This window comes from Dromiciops gliroides, chromosome 3 (genome assembly GCF_019393635.1).
Source record: "Dromiciops gliroides isolate mDroGli1 chromosome 3, mDroGli1.pri, whole genome shotgun sequence".
Classification (NCBI taxonomy): domain Eukaryota; kingdom Metazoa; phylum Chordata; class Mammalia; order Microbiotheria; family Microbiotheriidae; genus Dromiciops; species Dromiciops gliroides.
The window spans coordinates 1,610,427-1,632,907 of record NC_057863.1 but is presented as its reverse complement, the minus strand read 5'-3'; the positions used below and the strand labels follow the sequence as shown (position 1 = coordinate 1,632,907).

General features: G+C 50.2%; 1 protein-coding gene across 1 annotated transcript in view; it reads left to right on the top strand.

The window, feature by feature from the left end:
• The window catches only part of SPNS3 (sphingolipid transporter 3 (putative)), a 58,361-nt gene that overhangs the window by 23,760 nt on the left and 12,120 nt on the right, over positions 1 to 22,481 (top strand). The window contains exon 9 of the mRNA XM_043996809.1: positions 8,113 to 8,178. Coding sequence (XP_043852744.1) covers positions 8,113 to 8,178 — 66 coding nt within the window. The remainder of the gene's footprint in view (positions 1 to 8,112; positions 8,179 to 22,481) is intronic.

The following is a 22,481-nucleotide window of genomic DNA, read 5'->3' as shown; positions in this document are numbered from 1 at the left end:
ATTTTCAGAATTTCTATTTTTGTGTTTAATTAGGTGTTTTAAATTTGTTGGTTTTCTGATTTCTTTAGTTGCATTCCTGTTCATTGATGTGTTCCTCTCCTTTATTGATGTAAGCATTTAGAGATTTAAGTTTTCTCCTATGCACTGCTTTGGCTGCATCCCACAAGTTTTGGTATTTTGTCTCACTGTTGTCATTATTTTTAACGAAATCATTGGCTCTTCTAGGATTAGGGTTGCTTTTTGTTTTGTCCACTCATTCTTTAGGAATAAGTGATTTAGTTTCTAATTAATTTTGATCATACTCCAAAGGTCCCTTTTAATCAAATTCTTATTATACTATGGTCAGAAAAATATTCATTTAATATTTCTTCTTTTCTGCATTTTTTTCATGAGGTTTTTATGCCCTAATATGTGATCAACTTTTGTAAAGGTGCCATGTGCATGAGAAATAGTTATACTCCTTTCTATTCCCATTTAGTATTCTCCAAAGGTCTATCATATAACTTTTCTAAAATTCCATTTAGCATCTTAACGTCTTTCTCATTTATTTTATGGCTAGGTTTATGTAGGTCTCAGTGGGATAAATTAATATTCTCACTATTATAGTTTTACTGTCTATTTCCTCCTGCAACTCATTTAACTCTTCCTTGAAGAATTTATTCCATTTGTTCAATATATGAGCAGCACTGATATTAATTCACTGTCTATGGTACCTATTAGTAATTTGTAGTTTCCCTGTGTATCTCTTAATTGGTACTATTTTTCCTTTTTGCTTTATCTGAGATCACAGTTGTTATTCCTGTCTTTTTTTACTTCAGCTAAAGCCTAATAGATTGTGTTCCAGCCCCTTATTTTAACTTTCTGCATATTTGTCTATTTCGAGTGTGTTTTTATAAACAACATATTGTTGGATTCTGATTTCTAATCCACTCTTCTATTATGTGGTTGAGTTCATCCCATTGAAATTCAGTGTAATGATTGCTAACTGTATTTCTGTCCATCCTATTCTTTTATACTTTATCCTGTCACCTCTTTTTTTTTTGAGTAATAAACATTATTTATAGTTTTGGGTTTCAATTTTTATCCCTTCTTCTCTCCCTCCCCCTTTCCTAAGGCATTAAGCAATTAGATATAGATTATACATGTACGATTATGTAAAACATTACCATATTAATCATTTTGTATAAGAAAACTTGAATAAAATTTAAAAAGTGAAAAATAGCATGCTTCAGTCTGTGTTCCATCAATATCAGTTCTTTCTTTGGAGGTGGATAGTATGTTTCATCAACAGTCCTTTGGGATTGTCTTGGATCATTGTATTGTTGAGAATAGTCAAGTCATTCACAGTTCTTCATCAAACAATATTGCTATCTTTGTGTATAATGTTCTCTTGGTTCTGCTTTCTTCACTGTACATCAGTTCATACAAGTCTTTCCAGGCCTTTTTGAAATCATCCTGCTTCTCATTTCTTTCTTTTGGGGGGGGGGGCAATGAGGGTTAAGTGACTTGCCCAGGGTCACACAGCTAGTGTCAAGTGTCTGATGCCTAATATGAACTCAGGTCCTCCTGAATCCAGGACTGGTGCTTTATCCACTGTGCCACCTATCTGCCCCCCCCCGCCCCCACTTATCATTTCTTATAGCACAATAATATTCCATCACCATCATATACCACAGCTTGTTTAGCCATTCCCCAATTGATGGGCATTCCTTTGATTTCCAATTCTTAGCCACCACAAAAAAGAGCTGCTATAAATATTTTTGTACAAATAGGTTTTTTTCTCCTTTTGGGGATGTCTTTGGGAAATAAACCTAGCAGTGATATTGCTGGATCAAAGGGTATGCAGAATTCTATAGCCCTTTGGGCATAATTCCAAATAGCCCTCCAAAATGGTTGGATCTTTTCACAACTCCACCATCAGCTTTCCCACATCCCCTCCAACATCCAATATTTTCTGCTATCCCCTCTTTAAGAATCTGTTTCAGTAGTTTCAGTTGTGTGTGATCCTTTGTAGTCCCATTTGGGGTTTTCTTGTCAAAGATACTAGAATGCTTTGCCATTTTCTTCTCCAGTGGACATGTTTTGTCAGGTCCATCAGAAGTTAAGTGACCTAGTCAGGGTCACACAGTCAGGAAGTGTCTAAGGTTGGTTTTAAACTCAGGTCTTCTTACTCCAGCCTTGATTGAGCTACCCGCTACCGCTCTTCCTTACTCTAATATATAAACTCTTTCTTGCAAACCCCATTTTATGTAACATAATTTCTCCCATTATGTCTCCTCTCCCAGTATACCCCTCTTCTCCACTGTCCCATTCTTCTTTCAGGATCATCCAAACATAATGGAGTCACAACCAGGCTCTCTGTCTAATTTGACTCTCTCTTTGACTACTGGTGATAACTGTTCTGAGGGGTTCATGCACCACATCCTCCTATCAGAATGTAAACAGCTTAGCCTTATCTCATCTCTGAGCCTTGGTTTACGCACTTCACTAATGCTGCCTAGGTAGGTGATGGTGCTTCCTTCTAGCTTCCAGATTCTAGGCCACTTCCTTCCTATAGCCTCCATTTTCCTCTCTCTAAACAGGGCTAGGAATGCCTGAGTTCCTCCTCCCTCCCACCCCCAGGCTTCTGCAGGAGGAGATGGAAAAACTGTAACATGCTAGAGAATTCTGCTCCAGGATGAGGACACCCCCCCATCCTGGGCTGGAGGCTGGCATCGTGCTATGCCCTTGACTTGCTTGGCACCTGCTCCTTCAATTAGGAGCTGGTAGGCAGGCTTGGCGACGGCTCTGGCCCCCTTGCTGCCTCATTCATTCACTTGCTCCCCATGAGTTGTGTGGGCACCTGGGCCTGCTGCAGTGGCCAGCTGCTGGAGGAAATGAACTATTGGAGGAAGGCTTGAAGCTGCCTTATCTTCCTTTGCCCAATTCCCCCTTCAGTCCCCACAGCCCCAGGAACACAGGGCTGGTTTTCTGCAGCATATTTGGGGTTAGAAGAGGTTTTTATTTTGTTTTTCCTGGCAGAGAAGAGTGGGGACAGAGCCAGATGCCAAGGTTAAGGGATTTGGACCAGTGTCTAGGAGGTGCTGCTGCCAGGGCTGAAAGAAAGCCTCCTGATTCCCCAAGTGGGCGCCCTTCTTCCTTTCTTGGATGCTGGTGGCACAGTGGCTAGGGCCTGAAGTCAGGCACGCCTGAGTTCAAATCTAGCACCAGGCACTGACTAGCTGGGTGACCCTGGGCAAGTCGCTTCACCTTGTTTGCCTCAGTTTCCTCATCTGGAAAATGGGGATACTAACAGTCCCTTCCTCCCAAGGTCGTTATGAGGATCAGATGAGATGATATTTGTGAAGCTCTTGGCCCAGGGCTTGGTGCATAGTAGGTGACATATGAACATCAGCTGTTGTTCTCTCTCCTCCACCCTCTCCGGGGCTCATTGGCTGAATACAGCGGCACTTCTCCAGCCTTTAGAAGCACCTCAGTCTGTGTCTACTCTGGCTTAGGGACCACAAGGCCCAGAGCAAGTGCCCCCGGCCCAGCCTGGACCAAAGTGGGTGGCCAATGATGGGGCTGGGTCAGAGCAGGCATGGCCTCTGTGACAGCCCCAGCAGGGCCAGACAGCAGGGACGAGGATCCTGGATTTGGAGTGAAGGCCAGAGATGCAGATGGACATTGGCTTGGTACTTGCAGGTCAGTCACACTCCGTGCAGAGAAGGCAGCTGTCTGCTCCACGTTAATTATATTTATTGAGTTTGGCCTCCACACAGATGCCTTTATTTATTTATTTATTTATTTTTAAGTGAGGCAATTGGGGTTAAGTGACTTGCCCAGGGTCACACAGCTAGTAAGTGTTAAGTGTCTGAGGCCGGATTTGAACTCAGGTACTCCGGAATCCAGGGCCGGTGCTCTATCCACTGCGCCACCTAGCTGCCCCAGATGCCTTTATTTAAAAAAAAATTAAATGTTTATTTTTGGCTCCAAATTCTCCCCCTCCCCCATAAGAAGGCAAGAAATATAATGCCCATTATCCATATAAAGTTGTGCAAAATATGTTTCCTCCCAATGTGAATTCTAGAGGGCATTGAATAGTGAACCCAACCCACCTCCCTCTCAGCCTTCCACTGGAGGTTAAACACCCAAGTCTGAGGGGGTCTTCTGGAGACAAAGGAGTGAGGGATCACCATGCCAGCTCCCCCTATTTCTGGGCTCATCTCAGGTCCCATCTCAGGGAGGGAAGCAGACCATTCATTTGGAGATGGTTCATTTGAACGATAGTGGAGAAAGTTCCCTCTTTCAGAATGATTGGCTGTCTATGTTGCCTGTAATAATTTGCACACCTGGACTGAGCCCCCTCCTCAGTTGGGCTTCAGAGGTGGCAGTGAATCTGTGACGTTCTGGGCATGATGGCTCTGCTCTCTGCCTCGCCCTCTGTCAGAGGCTGAGGTTATCTCTCCCCTCTGCTCTTGTGGTCACTCCCTCTATTTGGGCTGTCATTGTCCCAACTGGATTATTGTAGGTGCCTCCAACCTCCCCTTTGCCAGCCTCCCTTCATAGAGTTTCCCTGAGTAATGTTCATGAGACATTTTGCTCATATCGCTTCCCTTCCTTAAAAACCTTAAACTGTGTCCTGCTGCTGACCAAATAAAACATAAGGCCCTTTGCCTGGCATTCTAGGACTCTGGAAGTCTGGTGCCAACTTCCCTTCCCATCCTCTACATTCCAGGCCACCTGGACTAGGTGCTCATGTCTCTATTTTGATCCTTCCTACTCCAGTCTCCATGCCTTTGCTCATGGTGCCACCCACCTCCTCTGCTTGACCCTGCATCTGAGGCCATCTGGGGCCTTCCCCTCTTCACCTCCCCCTTGTCTCTCCAGTCACACAACTCACTGACCCGGGGAGGTGGAGAAAGGTTCCTAGTGTGCTGAGCACACGCTGCTTCTGAGGCTGCTCTGTGTAGAATCACGCAAGATTCCTCACTACGCACTAGGACAGAAAGGAAGCCTCAGTGACTGTGATTAGTTATGGCCAGGATAGCAGAATATGTCGGTCAACTGAGAAGGGTGTTGTCACCATCACAGACACTGGAAATTACGCAAAAGTCCAAATGGAAGCAGAATTACCTGGGACGGGGGGCGGGGGCGGGGGGGCTCCTCCAGATCCTCCTTCAGGTAGGTGATGCGATGCTGATCCCATCAAGCCCTGAGGCTACAAGGACTCTTCTGGCACATCCAAGCAGATGTAGAACATCTTCCAGACTGGGATGGGAAGCTAGGTGGACAGCCCACTGAGTGCATACAAGAGCACGTCTAGCCTGTAGAGATGATCCATTAGTCGATAATGGTGTGGACATAGAGTTGAATGGGAGGGTGGATATGACTTGGATGAATGCAGTCTGTGTGGGGCACCTGGCATGAAGCCTTGCCTTTTGAATCCTAATGCTCCCCCAGGGACGGTGCTTGATGACAGCACAACACCAGACTCCAAAGAATGCAGTCCGTGAGTCATTCCAGAGGGAAAGCAGAGAAACATGGAAGCTGAGGAGGCAGCCGCATGTGGCAGGGAGAAGGGGCACCCTGGCACCGCTGGGCCCATGTAGGACCAGCTGGGGTGGGCCCAGAAGAGGAGGGCAGAGACCCTTCCGCACATGGGGAAGGTGTTTCCAGGAGATGCCTGGGGCATGTTCTGAGCCTAGTATTTCTCCCTTTTTGCTCTGGTTTGCTCTGGTTCTGAGGATGCCAGAATTCCTCAGAGCATTTTCTAAGACCTACCTTGGCCTTCGGGGCCAGGCTTGAGGAGGTGCCTGGAAAACTCGTCTTGTTATTTCACAGTCTCACCTCCCATGGGGACTGACCCAGGGCTCCAAGTGATGGGCATTTGGTTGTTCTGGAAAAGCAAGTCCAGCCTCAAGGGACAAAGGACAAGGGATCTCCACGTTTGCAGCTGCTCAAAGGAATGTACTGAGGGTGTCCTTCCCCCCCCCCCCGCCCCATTGTGCATCAGGTAGTAAGTGTGGTCTTGTGGGAAGATCCTGGTCTGGGAGCCAAGGCAGTGGAAGCCCTCAGTGTTTTTATCTGTAAGAGGGAGGTGGCCATCACAGGAGCACCTCCCTCCTTGAAGGGCTGCCGTGGGAATCCCCACACAGAGCCACAGGCACAAAGGGCCTTGCCAACCTCTGAGGGCCATGGGAGGTTCAGCTCTCAAGCCTGCCTGCCAGGGTGCTCCCTCAGGGCTCCCTTCCTGTCTCCATACACTGTCCTGTCCACAGCAGTGTGGGGGGGGGAGCAGTACAGTATGAGACCCAGACCCCTGGCAGAACCCAGCTCTCCCTTCCCTCATGGCTCATGTTGGGTGTTCCTGCCTGCTCTGCTGCTGGTTCTTGGCTCCTTGCGCTGTCCCTCCTTCATCCTGATTCAAAGGGCAGTCCTAGAATCCAAAAGTGGAAAGGGGACTCGGCAGCCCCTCATCTGACCCATAGAAGCCCCTCTCTGCCATCATCCCAGGCTCTGTTCCAAGACCTCCAAGGAAGGGAAGGCTGCCCCCTCTCAGGGCAGCCCCTCGCTCTCACCATCAGGAAGTTCTTCCTGGTCTCTGTGCAGTTCCCCCTGCTCCCAGTTCTGCTCTCTGGCTCAGTGTCAGACATGTGGCTGGGTGCTGTGAAGCCACAGGGCAGGGAGACCCAAACCACTTGTCCCAGAGGTGTTACTGGGGCCATCAGCATCATGGCCCAGTGCTAGGGACCAGGGGGTGATCCCATCCATGGCTAGTCCTTTCTAGGACAGAGGAGGCAGCATCTCTTCCTCCCCCGGCCCCATGGGGAGCCCCAATCAGAGGGGAGCAGGGAGCTTCTGGAGGCAGGCAGAGGTGGGTCAGTGGGTGGTGGGCCCTGGTGCTGGTGCCGATGTGGCACAACTCCCCCCCCCACTCCCCTCCCCAGCTCTGGTCATGGATACATATGGTATGGGCTCAGTTTCCTAGATATAATGAAGTTCTTTATTTCACACTAAGTGTGGACACCTCCCCCAGAGTCCACAGGAAGGTCCAGGAATATCAAGCTTAGAGTCAGTTAGACCTGAGTTCAAATCCAGCCTCCAACATTAGCTGTTTGACTCTGGGCAAGTCACTCATTTCTATCTGCCTCACAGTCCCTCCCTCCCAAGTTGTTTGTGAAGATAAAATGAGAATATCTGCTTTGTATATACCTCAGGTGCTCTATCAATGCTAGCTAAAACCCCCAAATCCTCGCCAAACCTCAACACCCTCATCTGTGCAGTGGGGATGCCCAGTCTGACTCCTGGGGCCATGGGGAGGATGGGGTGAGCCCAGGCCTGTGATGGCCCATTGGGAAGGGCCAGGCTATTGTCCCTTGGAGCACACCTGGGGCTTTCTGGGGTGGCTGCTGAGAACCTTCACCCACATGGACAGTGTGTTTTAGGGGACGTTCCAAGGGCACGGTCTGAGGGTGTCTGCTAAAGCTGGGCAAAATGAAGGAGGTAGTGGGTGGGGTGGGAGGACAGTGGTGGTGGACAACGATTGGGATGGTATAGGAAGTGGAGTAGCACTGTGTGTGTCTCCCGGCCTTTGATGCAGGAAAGGGGAGAGGCTGGAGTCCTGGGTTGGGACTGATGTTGCCTCCCTCCCACACCTGAGTGAGCTCAGAGCTGAGAGGGCCCTTGAGGAGTGGATGGAGGCAACCCAGAGAGCCCAGCGGTCTGTCCCACTCATGACATCCCAGGCCTCACCTTAGAGATGATGTGGCCATGGAGGAGGTCAATGCCTTTCGACTTGACTTGTTGACTGGGGCCAGGCTGGTCTGTCTTGGAGTGGATCCTGGGGCAGGGGAAGGAGCCCAGGCCTGCCAGTCAGGGGCTCTGGGTCTGTGCAGGCTGGGCTCGGTCGCTGACCAGCCCTGTGGCAGTTCCTAAGCTTCAGGCCCCCAGGGGCAGATAAGCAGGTGCCCTTGGCAGCCTGGTGGTCTCCATGCTGCACCAAGGGCCCAGCCCAGAGGCAGGGATGATGGTGAGGGAGGCCAGCCTGGCTTTCCACATGCTCCTTCCCACAGGCAGGGGCTTCTCTATGTGGAGAAAGGGCTGAAATGATGATGGCTCATCTGTCTGCAGGTCTTCCTGGCTCTTGGGGAACTCTTTCTCTCTTTCAACTGGGCCATCATCGCTGACATCCTGCTGGTAAGTTAGAGGGGCCTCGAGGGACTGCGCCAGGGGCTGGTTCTGGGAGGGAAGAGCAGCTAGTGCCCAGGCTTGCTTCTCCAGTGGACTGATGCATGCTGGACATGGGTCCTGGGAGAGCGGTGTTCAGGGCTCCTGAACTCAAATCAGGGCTTTGGCTGGAGCAGAGCAGTGTTACAGGTGGGCGAGGGGCCAGAGGGGCAGCGTTGGAACCAGCCATGGCTGGGCAGGGGAGGGAAGGGAAGTCCTGTTAGCTGCTGTGGAGACCAGCCCAGTGCCATCTCTGACTCCTTGCCTTGCTGGGCTTCCTGGCATGGCCCTAATGTCCCACTGGAGCATCCCCGGGCTGCTCTGGGCCACTTGCCTTGGCCACTGAATCCATCACTGGTCTGTGTTGGCCATTTTCTGGGAGTCCCGGGCCTCTGTTGGATGGGGCTGGCTGCCTCGGCCCTTAGCAAGTTCCCTGTCTAGCCAGAGCAAAAGCCATTGGAGATCAATACAGCACAGGGCTGGTCCTTTGTAGTTCAAATGCTGTGTTCTTTTGTGTTCTTCACATCAGAGAAGGAAGAAGGAAGGAAGGGAGGGAGGGAGGGAGGGAGGAAAGAAGGAAGGAAGGAAGGAAGGAAGGAAGGAAGGAAGGAAGGAAGGAAGGAAGGAAGAAAGAAAGGGAGGGAGGAAGGAAGAGAGGCAGGAAAGAAGGAAGGAAGGAAAAGAGGAAGGGAGGGAGAGAGGGAGGGAAAAAAATAAGCATTCATTAAGCACTTACTGTTTGCCAGCTACTGTGCTAAGCACTTGGACATCAGTCTGTCCTCAGGAAGCTTCCATTTTAATGGGAGAGTGGGCAAGCGGGGAGAGGGAAGGATGCAGGTATCAGTGGCAGGAGAAGAGTCAGGAGCAGGCCCAGGAGGAGAATGAAGTCCATGGAGGGTCTGGGCCCCTCACCCAAATGGCAGTTCCCCTATGAAGGATGGTGAGCGGAGGCCAGGTGGAGGCCACGGCAGGGCCGCTGAGGAGAACCACTTCTGAAGGCCAGAGAAGGCCAGGGACAGACTGGGGAGGCGATGGTGGTGCAGCCTGCTGTGAGATGACTGTAGGGCAGTCTAGAACCCCAGAGCAGGGAGCAACCTCAAGGGCCTCGAGCTGCTACCTGACCTAGAACCTCCTCTACATTAAAACCAGCAGGTACTCCTCCTTCGGTGGGGGTGGGGAACGCACCCCCTTCTGCCTGCAGCCCCTATGCCCTGCGAGCTGCCACGGGGATTGCCTTTGTCCTCATTCCGCGTGGTGTGTGTTGGGGGCTGGAGCTGTCGTTACACTGCGGGGAGCGTGCCCCCCCCAGCCATGGGTTGGGTCCACTACCTGCCCCCCACTCGCCCCTCCCTTTGAGCTTGCACCTCCCTCCAGCTGCGCTCTCCCTGGAGGAGACGTTTTCTTTTTAAACCAGCTCCTTTTAAGCTTCCCCCCCCCCCCCCCCACTAAACAAATCTGCCCACTCTTTGACTAGAATGGCTAAATCTGTTTCCTTTCTTCCTGTTCTGGGAAGTGACAAAAACCAATCAATAATTTTCTTTTGTTCAGTTGGAGCCCCCAGGCAGAGAAAAGTCTCTTTGGTGAATGGTGTGTGTGTGTGTGTGTGTGTGTGTGTGTGTGTGTGCATGGCATTTTAAGCAAAGATCATTTTCTTTCTTGCTCAGGCATTCCCCTGCAGCTGCATTGGTGCAAGGACATGCACAAATCGTAATGTAAAGGTGAACTACATTGATCTTAGAGAACCAGCTTTTTTTTTTTTTTTTTTGGTGAGGCAGTGAGGGTTAAGTGACTTGCCCAGGGTCACACAGCTAGTAAGTGTCAAGTGTCTGAGACCGAATTTGAACTCAGGTCCTCCTGAATCCAGGGCCGGTGCTTTATCTACTGCGCCCCCTAGCTGCCCCCTGAGAGCCAGCTTTAAAACAAAAAGGAAACAGAAAAGGAAAGCTTAAGAAATGGAGATTTGGGGACCCAACTCACTGGCCTCTGAGAGAGAAGGGGGGCAGATATGGACTATCCCCAACCTTGGGCTTAGCGGTTCTATTAGCCCCAAGCTCCTCCAATCATGTCCCAGCTATGATCAGGCTGAGCACTGAGAATTCCAATACCGACAGCAAGATACAGTCTTAGGGGCCGCTAGGTGGTGCCACGAGCCCTGGAGTCAGGAGAACCTGAGTTCAAATCCGGCCTCAGACACTTAACACTTACTAGCTGTGTGACCCTGGGCAAGACACTTAACCCCCATTGCCTCACCGGAAAAAATAAAAAAGGAAGTAGTCTCTGCCCTCGGGCAACTTCCATTCTAACAGGGACAACGCATAGTCCTAAATATGTAATAAGGGTCTGCTGTATGCCAGGCATTCTGCTAAGAACCGGGGAAACAAAAGAAGGCAAAAGACAGTCCTTGCCCTCAAGGAGCTCAGGCACGCATAGGACTAGGTGCCAACAGCTCTAGGTGGGATAAATGGGGAGTCAGCAGCAAGGGGAAGGTGCTAGGATGAAACACTGAGAAAGGCTGCTGGTAGGAGGTGGTGTGGGGAGGCTGCTCCGCATGTGGCATGGGCAGTGTCATTGTGTGGCTTGGAGGGTTTGGACTGGGCATCTCCAGCCTCTTCTCCAAGGGAGATCCTCATTCCTGCCAGGAGGGGAAGCAGGAGGTTGGGGGCTGGGGGCCACCAGGCCAGAAGTAGCTTTATTTGCTCTTAAACTGTGTCAGTCATGGGAATATGGTTTTCAGATGCAAGCTAAACTTCTGAGCACTGCTGTATTAATGGGGGATGCAGGATCCCCAAATGTATATCCAAGGATTGACCCTTTCCCACCAAATGCCAGTTCCACAATGAACACACAAAGTAGGTAACTAAGAAACCCATTTATCCAAATCAGAGCAAAACAGACTTCAGAAAAAGTACACATGGGAGACTTTATACCAGACTTTAGAGAACCAAGGAGGTCTCTCATCTTGAGTGAGGTCACTCAATTCAACCAAGAGGAAGGCTCATGAGTCTCTCCCAAGAGGAAGTTCGTCAAAAGCTGCTAGCTGGGAATAAGGACATGGTGGAGACTCCTCTCTTGTCTGCTTCTTCCCCGAATCTTTTCTGTCAGTGATCTGAAGTGATGCTGGCATTGTCCATCTCACCCAACGCTGGAAGCCTGAAGAGACTGGGAGGGCTCTCTCCCCTCTTTCCTGCTCTCCACATCTCCTCCCCACACTTCATGAAAGTGCAGGACCCTGATCCCCAATGATGATAGTCTCATGCCAATGGGCTTTGGGACTCCAGTTACAGTGGGATTTTAACTGGGACTCATAGGGAGCCAGGAGAGGAAGAGGAGGAGGAGGAGGAGGAGGAGGAGGAGGAGGAGGAGAGAGAGAGAGAGAGAGAGAGAGAGAGAGAGAGAGAGAGAGAGAGAGAGAGAGAGAGAGCTACAGAAATGGGGCATAGCAGAGAAATTCCCTAAGCCAAGAGATGGAGGGTCTTGTTCTCAGCACAGTCAGGAGGTGGAGTAGACATAGCCATGGCAGGTGTGAGAAGACTGGAGAGGGAGGGAATGGACAGCTTGTGAAGAGCATTTTGTATTTGATCCTACAGGCAATGGGGAGTCCCTGGAGTTTAGTGAGAAGGGACTGGTCAGACTTGCTCTTTGGGAAAACCACTTTGACAGCTGAGTGGAGGCTGGACTGGAGTAGGGAGAGAGTTGAGATGCACAAGAATAGGCTGAAAATAGGAGGTGGAGAAGCTCCCTGGAGGGGAAAAATGGGAGAAAAGGTCTCATCTCTAGCAGAACCTGGAGAAAAATGAAGAGTTAGATGGCCTCCCTCCTTAACATGAAGGTTCGAGGAAGAAGTAGCCAGTCAAGAGAGGGCCTGCAGGGACACGGGCACAGCCAGAGTCAGAAAGCCAGGCATGGAGTGACCTCTGGAAGAGGAGGTGGTGGTGGGCAGCCTGAAGACCATGGGCTTCACCAGTGTCATATCGGCCTCTTCCCTCCAAACTTGAGAGTCCCTAATGCTTGGAGACAACTTCCACAAGTGTCTCTCCATCTTCTGGCCTTCTGCATGGTGAGGACAGGCTGGTAATAACAGAAACAGCTCTTCATGCCCTCAAGAGAGGAGCTTGGCTGATAGGGCGGCCACTCTCCCTTACTTCCGAGGGCTCGGCTGTGACTGTTTGCTGCTGCTCCTGCAGCCCCACTACCGCTGCCAAGAGTGCTCCAAGTGACTTTGGGGCCAGCAGGCCTCCTTCCACCTGGTCAGCATGTCTTTCCGGGCTGGCAGCTCAGTCAGGAAATTTCTCCAGCACGTGGCCGAGCTCCCCCAAGCATGGATAACACCTTGATTCCGTGTCTTGAAATCCCTCTTGGGTAGGTCTCATGGGACCAGGACCCCCTGTGGTTCCTTTCCATGCACTGCAGGGCCAGTGGCTGCTCCAGGCTGCCTTCCCAGGCCACACAATGACCGGAAGGGCCTTCTAGGGCCATGGTTGGGGCTGAGCAGACCAGCATCCCTCCCTGGTGCTCCAGGGCCTGTGGCTGACATACTCTCCATAGCCCATCTGGGTTAGTCTCTAGTTGCAGGTGCCGGGACAGGGTGGCAGCTCTGATTCTCTGTCCTGGCTCATGTGCTCCTGTGCATTCCCCTCCTCCTCACTTCTTTGGAAGTGCTTCTTACCCTCCCCCTTCCTTAGGAATGGGAGGGGCTAGCCTGTCAGTCACCGACCATCATCAGCCTGGGGCAATGCTAACTTCCTGGGGGTCAGGGAGAGGAAAGCTTGTGGACTTATGCCCTGACCACCTGACCTCCAAATGTCCTTGGCAACCCCAAAGGGGCAGCATCTACACTGGGCTGAAATCTTTTTTCTCAGCCACTTCCAGCGTTGCTCCTGGAAGATCCTCCTTATGCTAGGAGAGTGGAGTGGACGCTGGCCCTGGGCTGGGAGAGACCCAAGTCTGAGTCCTGCCTGCCCTGCTCCTGGCTGTGTGACCAGAGCAAGTCCCTTTGCCTCACTAACAACCTCATGGGATAATACCAACCATACTTCTCTCCCAGGCTGGTAGCTCATGCACTCAGGCCAAGGCCCTTGTAAAACCTGGAATGCTGTCTACAGGTCCGCTCCTATTATTGGCAGACGGCTCTCCTGTTCCCAGCGCTTTCTCCAATTCTTCCAATGGATCCTTATCATCCCCCTCTCACTGTCAATACCTCTCCTAAACTATGACTCCCTGAGCTAGGACAAAATTGCAGAATGCCAGAGCTGGACACTTTGACTGAGAAAAGGAAAGAGACTTGCCCAAAGTCACACTGCTAGGAAGTGTCATGACTGCACTGCAGGGTGGTTTCCTCCTCCATTACCTCATTGGATCCTCACAATGAGACTGTGAGGTGAGCAGGGTGATTTCATTCCCATTTTAGAGATGGTGACAATGAGGCACAGATATATTAAAGTAATTAGACTAAGGTCACAAGACCCATCTTAGTCTCCTTCAGAGATCTAATTGTTTGCTCACAAAGGATCCATCTAGGATCCACCAGGAAGAGGAGATGGGGACCGGCACGGGGTTGATTCTTGGGGGGTGAGGAGGTGCACCCCCTCACTGGGGACAGCAGGTGTTGGCTTGAGCTTCTCTCCGAGCTCCCAGAGTGAAGGCCTCTCTCAGGGAGGAGGTTCTCAGAGGCTGCTCTCCACAAGGACCAAGCCTGGTGACTTACCGCAGTGAGCCCACACACCAGCACCATAGTCCAGAAACAACCAGAGTGTGGGAGGCCCCCTCTCATGGTGCCCAGGCTCAGCCCTTCTTCAGTGAGGGGTTTCTGCTGGGCACCTCTGTCAGTCCCCCAGGAGGCTTTGTTCCCACATCTCTTGGCTCCCACTCACTCAAGTCATAGTAGAGCAGGTAGCTATTTCTCACCCGAGGAGGCGGCTGATGCCACTCATGCCAGGAGGCTGCTTCCATGTGGGAACAAGCTCTTCTCCCTCGGAGTTCTCTTGTCCTTGAGGAGAAAGTGGCCCCCACTGGAGCAGCAGCTATGCCAGGAACCTCAGCTGAACCACTGCCAAGGGCTCCAGAGGCAGATACTTCAGTCTGAGCCTCTCATTTTACCCAGGAGGCAACTGAGGCACAGAAAAATGAAGTGATTTGTCTGAGGTCTCCCAGCGAGCTAGCAGCAGCAGCAGGGCTGGCAGCCAGCCTCTGCCCTTTGGACACCCTGCCTCTGCTCCCTGGGGTTTGACCCAGGTATAGATGGTATCTGTGTGCTCCTATTTTTAGGCAGCAGGCCGGCCTGCTTGGGAGGAGGAAGGGAGAGTGCTGGAGGCCAGCTGCTCTGGATTCTGCCTTAGCAGGGTGAGCGAGTCCTTGAGAGAACAGGGAAGAGGATCCAAGAGGCTGATGGGGAGCCAGGCTTGTGCCAGGAGGCTGGAGGGCAGAGCAAGGGGACTCAGAGGAAGCTGGAAGAGGGAACACCTCAGAGACTCAGGCCCTGACTCTAGGACTCTGAGGTGGACCCTGCTTCCCCCTCCCTCTCCCTCTCCCTCTCACAGGTGCTGGCGTTCACTTCAGGTAGAGGCGGGGGTGGCTAGTGGGGGCCAAGGGCGATGAGTGACTGAGAGATGGGTGTCCTCTCTGAGCACTTCTCTGGAGTTCAGTGAGGCCCCTCATCATGTCTGGCAATAACGAGCACTCTTGTAGCCTCTGGAAGCTCGGGGGAAACAAGGGATCCTGCCCTAAGGGACCTGGAAATTGGAGCAGGGAAATGATGAAGGGGCAGAAGAGGGTTTTCCTCATTGATGCTGATTAAAAACCAGAGGTCAGAAAAGCAAGGTGGGCATGGAAGTGAGGAAGGAGGGTTAGGGGGGAGGCTGCCCACATGTGTCCGGGGAAGGAGCCCCATGGCATCCAGGAATCAGGGAGAAGAGACACTCAGACCTCAGGTGTTTGTGCTCAAATACTCAGGGAAAGCACAGTGAAGAGAAAGGGGGAAAGCAAGAGAATAGCAGCCAACGTTTATTCAGGGCTTTAGGGCTTACAAAATATTTTGCAAAGATTCTCTCATTTGATTTTGGCATCAACCCTGGGAAGCAGGTGTTTTATCACTCCCATTTTACAGATGAGGAAACTGAGGCTGAGAGGCATGAGGATCACACAATTGGAAAGTGCCTGACGCAAGATTTGAACTCGGGTCTTCCAGAAACTGAGTTCAGGAGAAAATGATTGTTGGCCATTAAGAGTATTTTTAATAGAAGAGTGATGGAGCCATGGTGTTGGATTAGGGATGAGGGTGGACAGGCATGTGGTCCAATGCAGCTGCTTTTCTGAACCCAAAGATTGACCAAGGATGTTTTACTGCTGTTGCGCTATAAACTTGATCCCACTCTCCCCAGGAACTTTGTGTGTGCAAGGGGAGAATATGTCCCTGGTTTTGGTGGATCTTCCTAGAACAACTCTCCTTGCTATTCCTGTTTATTAAACATATAGTCTGTCGTATTTTATCTGTGTCTGATAATCAGTGGAGGGATGGCACACTGCTAGAGGCTCATGAGCAACAATAATAGACATCTCAAACTACTCAGGGTTATCCCTAGATGCCCCCCCTCCCCAGAGTAGCAGTAGTTGGCTGCCTTCTGAGGACCCTGACTACATGATCCACTAAATCAGGTACCACAGTGCAGAAGGAAGGAAGAAGGAGGGACGGAGGGAGGAAGGAAGGGAGGGAGGAAGGAAGGAAGCAAGGAAGGAAGGAAGGAAGGAAAGAAAGCAGGAGGGAAGGAGGATCCAATCACTGGTGAGGTCTGAGAGGGTTGGGTGGGGTGTGGCTTCAAGTTTATGGATCTGAATGACCAGGAGAATGGTAGCACTGCTCATAGATTCGGGACAGATTAGGCAGGGGCTAGGCAGAGGGAAAGAGAATTAGTCCAGGACTGGCTCACTGAGGAGCAGTAAGGACTGGAGAGACACTTGTTGGATATTTGTTTTGGGTAGGGAGTGCATGACTGAAGCCATAGGAATGGATGAGATCCCACCTGGAGAGAAGACAGAAAGACAACAGAAGGACAGACTCACAGGGAACACCTGTGTGTGACCACTTAGCATGGTGCCTGGGCATACAGTAGGTACTTATTCCATGCTTGTTGAGTTGTTGACCTGACTTTGAAGGGTAGATGGAGGTTGAGGCACCAGCAGAGGAGCAGCAAGAGGCAGGAGACTTACTAAGTCAAGGTGGTAGAGGGTGTCAAGGAGGACATGCGCCACAGTGACTGATGCTGCAGAGCTTCAAGAGAAAGAGGATAGAAGGCCTAGGTGTGGGGCTGAGAAGGTCATTGGCCACCTGGCTTTAGGCTGTTTAAAGGTGTTGTGGGGCTAGAAGCCAGATCATCAGGGTGTGTGGGGGGCGGGGAAGGGTAGCTGAGCACAGGGAGACTTCAAATGTAAAGTGCCCTTATTAGGAGGAAGAGTGTAGGAAAGGGGAGATGGGTGATGGCTTTGGGGGCTGGGAGGGTAAAGGGAAGGCTTCTGAGACTGGGGCAGAGCTTAGGAGGTTCGCTGCCACAGCAGAGGGAGCTGGGAGAGGGAGAGGGGGATGGTAGATGGAGCAAGTTCACTGAGAAAGGGGCTGAGCCTTATTTAAAAGGGAGTGACCTCTCTGAGGCTTGGGGGAAGGAGAGGTGAGAGAAGGGCAAGGTCACGGAGAGTCTTTTAGGAGTTCAAGACATTCTCCCAGATGGCTATGCCCTTCTCCTGAAGGTAGGAAGCTCTGCTCACAGTGATGGGGTGGCTGTGGGGATGTGGGGGAAGAGAAGATTTTGAACAGCCACTGAGGAGGCATACAGACCAGTCATGAAGAGTGTAGTAAACAGATTGTTGGACAGTGAGAAGGGGCTGGCTGAGATCAGTGTGTGGTTATGAGCTGTCAGCACTGTTTTATGATTTCCTCCAACATACACAGCTGCTCAGGAGTAACTGGGGGGGGGCGGGGCACAAATGGTGAGAGGCTCAGACAAAGTGGCAATGGTCAAAGACCAAGAGGAAGGAAGGAGAAGTTGTCTAGAGAGACTGATGTCTCTCATAGTGCCTTTCCCAGAGCAGACACTTAATAACTGGTTATTGATTGATTCCTTGATGTGGGTTCATAGGAGGGAGCTCCTTGGCCAACATGGACCCTAAGAAGCCATGAGGGAAAGGCTGATGTAGGCATGGGTGGATGCCTTAAAACAAATACCAAGGGGCAGCTAGGTGGCACAGTGGATAGAGCACCAGCCCTGAAGTCAGGAGTACCTGAGTTCAAATCCGGCCTCAGACACTTAACACTTACTAGCTGTGTGACCCTGGGCAAGTCACTTAACCCCAATTGCCTCACTAAACAAAACAAAACAAAAAACAACCAAATACCAAGGAGCAGCTCAATTCTGTAATGTAATTTCAGATGGCCACTGAAGACAGTTGAGGATGACAAGCTTCTGGAGTTCATTCCATTCAAATAATCAAATGGAAGATATTTGTGATACAGTTCCTTGGATTGGGTGTGCTATTGATAATGGAGGATGGGGAAAATAGAGACTCCTCACTCAACTGTTGTTGGGCTTTCTTTTTCCTTACCAAGAGAAAGAACCTCCCATTTAGAAAAGATAGAAATAGGATTGACAGTCACCCATAGGTGTCCCCAGGGATTTCCAGCCCCTACAAACTATGTCTTGGGGACTGAAAGAATGTCCTGGTGTGTTGCTGAGCCAATGATGTCCTGGCCATGCCCCTTTACTTAAAAAGAACCCCAGAATAACCCGGATGAAGTCCTGGAGAGTGTCCCCGTGACACTGCCTGACGTCAGGAAGCTGGACTTGCCATGTTGGACGGTAGACCCATAACCCCCAATGGTCTTGATAGCTGAGATAATGGTTGGAATCTAAAATGAAATGAAACTTAATGAGGTTTTTAAAAGTCCTGCACGTGAATTTAAAAACCAGCGACTCCATGTTTTGGGAGGGGGAAGAGCAGCTCCACGTCTGAAGAGGGTCTGGTGGGCTTGGAGGAGAAGAAGAAGCTCTATTTGGAAACCCAATGAGACACCTACGAAGCTCTCCTAGGGTTCTATTCCAGAATCAGTGTCTGGAGATTGGGGAGTGGTATGAGCTGTCCAGGGTGCTCAGAGGCACCTCAGAGTGACAGTCTTAGAAGTCACAAATCAGTACCAGAACCAGCCATGGATTCCTTTGTGATGACTTCCTCCCTTGGGAAGATGCCCAGTACAGCAATGTGGCGCCCAAGGGAGGACAGGCCTGACAGGCCACAGGATTGGGAGCCCAGAGATTGCTAGACGGATAAGCCTAAGGAGGAAGATTGATATTGGGGGTGTTGGCTGTACAGAGAATTTTGGGTGAAGTATGCATGTTGCCAATAGTTGTTTTGGAATACTGTTTATAGAAAACTTGGTGTTTGATCCTGTTGTTCAATAAAGCTCTTATACCATGAAGGAAGGTTAACTTGGATCCAGCTTAGAAATAAATGCAATGATCCCTGGAACACAAATTTATTTTAAGAGACTTTGATGGGGGCAGCTAGGTGGCGCAGTGGATAGAGTACCGGCCCTGCAGTCAGGAGTACCTGAGTTCAAATCCGGCCTTAGACACTTAACACTTACTAGCTGTGTGACCCTGGGCAAGTCACTTAACCCCAATTGCCTCACAAAAAAAAAAAGAGAGACTTTGATGGACATGCATTGTCAGATACTTTCATCTTAATTAGATGGCTAAAAGTTTTCCTCAACTTAGTCAACTCTACTGTTTGCATGTTGCCAAAAGCTGACCATCACTGTGGAGAAAATATTAGCCCTACATCGACTCGGTGGAGGTAGAGGTAGAGGAAGGGGAAGAATACTAGTGAACAGCCCAGCTGAAGGATGCCAGAGAGTCTCCCTTCCCACCCCTTACAAGTAGAACTGATTACATAATTTGTCTACAAATAAATGTTTGCGTATTAAAGCAGAAAAAATATTAACCCTAGTCTACATATGACAAGGCAACTTTCTGCTCTTGCTCAGCACACTGCTCCCTGGGCAGTCCTCCTGAGAGGTGGTGGGAGAGTGAAGCAGAAAAATGCATTTGTAAGGGGGAATCTCATCTGGAGGGTCTGAAAGCCTCACCCTTCCCAAGGCCTGGAACCTTACCTGGGCCCAATCCTCATCTTGCCCAGAAGTGCCAGGCTTGGGACCAAGGTAAGAAGAAACCTTTCCTTCTCTTTAAAGGCCCCTGTAGGATGCTGCATCCCCCTGGGTCCTAGTGCTCATACGCCCATCACTTACTCTCTGTGTCTCTTTCTGGCTTCTCCAATTATAGCTCTGATCCCACGAGCTCTGCCCTTGGCCAGGCCACATATTAGGAAGGTCATTCTGAGCTGAAAAATGTTCAAAGGAGAATGTGGTAGATTCTAGAAACATGCCATGTGAGGAGTTGCTGAAAGAACTAAGGTTGTTTTCTTCAGAGAAGACTCAGGGAGGTGTGCTACCAGCCTTGTACTATCTGTCCCTGAAAGGAGACCAGGAGCAATGGGGGGAGTAGCAGAGGCTGCTCCAGGCTCCTAGTCAGCAAATGCTTCTCCATAACCCAGTGGTTCCCCAAAGGAGAAGAAGCTGCCTTAGGTAGGGTAGGGGCAGGGATTGGCTCCCCTCAGTGGGGACTGAGCCACTGAGCCAGTGCCAGCAAGGGATCCTGGACATTCCCAGCAAAATGGGTTATATGATGCTCTTACTTGACCATTACAACCCTTCTGAAGTATTTCAGCATCGTTATCTTTGCTTTACTCATGAGGACACTGAGGCTCAAACAAGCAAAGTGCTTGTTCAGGGCCACACAGTGTGTGAGGCGGGAGCCCAGTATCTGGGAGCACCTGCTAAGTACTTTGTGGAAAGGAATCTTATTCTGGTCTGGCTTTAACCCAGTGGTATCTAGGGTTCCTCCTCATGCTGAGATTCTGGGATGCTGCAATTTACGTGTAGACTCAAATCTTCTGGGTGAAGCTCCAACCTTGGCTGATACCAAAGTTACCAAGCTGAGCTTCTCATTAGCCATTGTTGATGGTACATTTCAGAAGCAGCAGCAGAAATCGTCTGTATATTTTAGCACAAAATTAACACCATTAACAACTTGACTTTATTTTAGCACTAAATTAGCACCATTAACAACTTGAAGCTATTAGCATCTGAACTGCAGAGGTGATACCTCCTTGCTAATCGGAGTTAATGATCCTGTCCTTTCCATTTGTCCTGTGTCAGTTGTTGACGTTAGATTGGGCTGCACTTGTGGTGCACATCGTGGCTACATTTCCACCAGTGTACAAACTCATGTGTCCCTGGTGCTTTGTAGGACTGTGGGAATCACAACACCACAGGGTCGAAAACTCGGGGCACACAGACCCACACAATCCTAAGGCCATGAGACCATAGAACCACAGGATCTTAGAATATGAAACCATAGGGTCATGGGATCATGGAACCATGGGACCATGTGATCCTAGAACCATAGAACCATGGGATGAGGGTACTGCATGACTCTAAGGTTCTAGAGCACAAAGGGCATTACAAACACTCTCCTGTATCCCCTTCATTTCACAGAGGAGGAGAGTGAAGCCTGAAGAAGGTAACTTGTCCAAGGTTCCACAGAAATTTAACAGCAGGTGTTGAGAGGGCAAGTGACTTTCCCAAGACAAGTAGGAAGTTTGTGGCAGAGCAAGGATGAAACGCTGACCCTCCCAGGGCATGGGACAAGTGGACTTCAAAGAGAGCAGAGGGATTTAAAATTGGTCCTTTGGGATAGGTGAAGGAGCCTGAAATTTTGCCTGGATCCTGTCCTCAGGCATTTTTTTTGGGCCTAATCTTGTGATTTCATTGGCGAACTCCCTCTACTATGGTCGGTTGGCACTGACTGCAGTTTGTAGGCTCAGAGAGCTGTCAGTGGTTCTGAAAGTGAAGTGACTTGCAGGGTCACACAGCCAAGTTGCAGCAGGTGAGACTGGAACCCAGATCCTTCTGGTTCTGGCGTCTGGCCTTTGTGTGCAAGGGCTGTGCTGAGCAGATTCCTCCTCACCCACTGAACTTAGGGTGGGCACATACATTTTAATCCAACAGCTGCGGTAGTGGTTGGGCCTGAGGAGCACCTTCTGATTTACTGCCGGGCAGATGGAACCTGGGCTTTGATCCTGGGCTGCCAGGGAGGGGGAGGGGAGGTTCTGATCTGGATCATTAGCGGCATTAGCAGCAGCAGAAGCTGCAGGATAAAGCTCTGCAGGAAAATGAATGCAGAAGATCTCAAAGCATCATTTGTGTGTCCCTCCAAAGCACTTCCCCTCCCTAAGAATCAAATATGAGATGCTCTGGTTGCTATTCAAAGCCCCTTGGGGCCTGGCCTCCCCATACCTTTCTGGGTCTCCTCCATGGCCTCTTGGCCCTTAAACAACCCCATCCACCTCCTCTTTGTGTGTCTTGGCACTGAGGGTCACCTAGGCCAGCACTGCTCTCCTGCCTCTGCCTCATGGCTTCCCTGAAGTCTCATGTTCTGCAGGAGACCTGTCCTCTCACCTGCCTCACACCTAGCCACTTCTCTCAGATTACTTTCCACAGACAATGCCTATTAGGCAGCTATGAGGCTCCATAGTGCACAGAGCCCTTGACCCAGAGTCAGGAAGACTCATCTTCCTGAGTTCAATTCCACCCTCAGACACTTAGATGTGTGACCCTGGGCAAATCACTTAACCTTGTTTGCCTCAGTTTCTTCATCTCCAGTATCTTTGCCAAGAAAACCCCAAATGGGGTCACAAAGAGTCAGATATGACTGCGAACGACTTAACAACCACCCAACAATGATAGCATAAATCCTATTTGGACATGTCTTTGCATGGAATCTTCCTTATTAGACTATGAGTACCTTGACATTAGGAGCTATCTTTTGCCTTTCTTCACATCCCCAATATGTAGCACAGTGCCTGGCACATAGTAAGTGCTTAATAAATGTTTGTTGACTAACTGATAAGGCTTCAGTTTCCTTCTCAGTTAAGTGCTGGGAAGGTGGTGTGGGCAATGTGGAGTAGTAGTACATTCTCCTTCCAGAGGAAGGGCCTGGGGTCCAGCTTGGCTCTGGCATTTACATACACTGTGTCATCCCAGTTGAGTCATTCTGTCCCTTTGGGGCTCAATGTCCTCATGTTTAAAGTGGACATCCTAGCACAGACACTCCCTGGTCTGAAGGCTTAAAACATTTACTCAACATTTCCTGTGTTTGAGATGAGCAAAACTC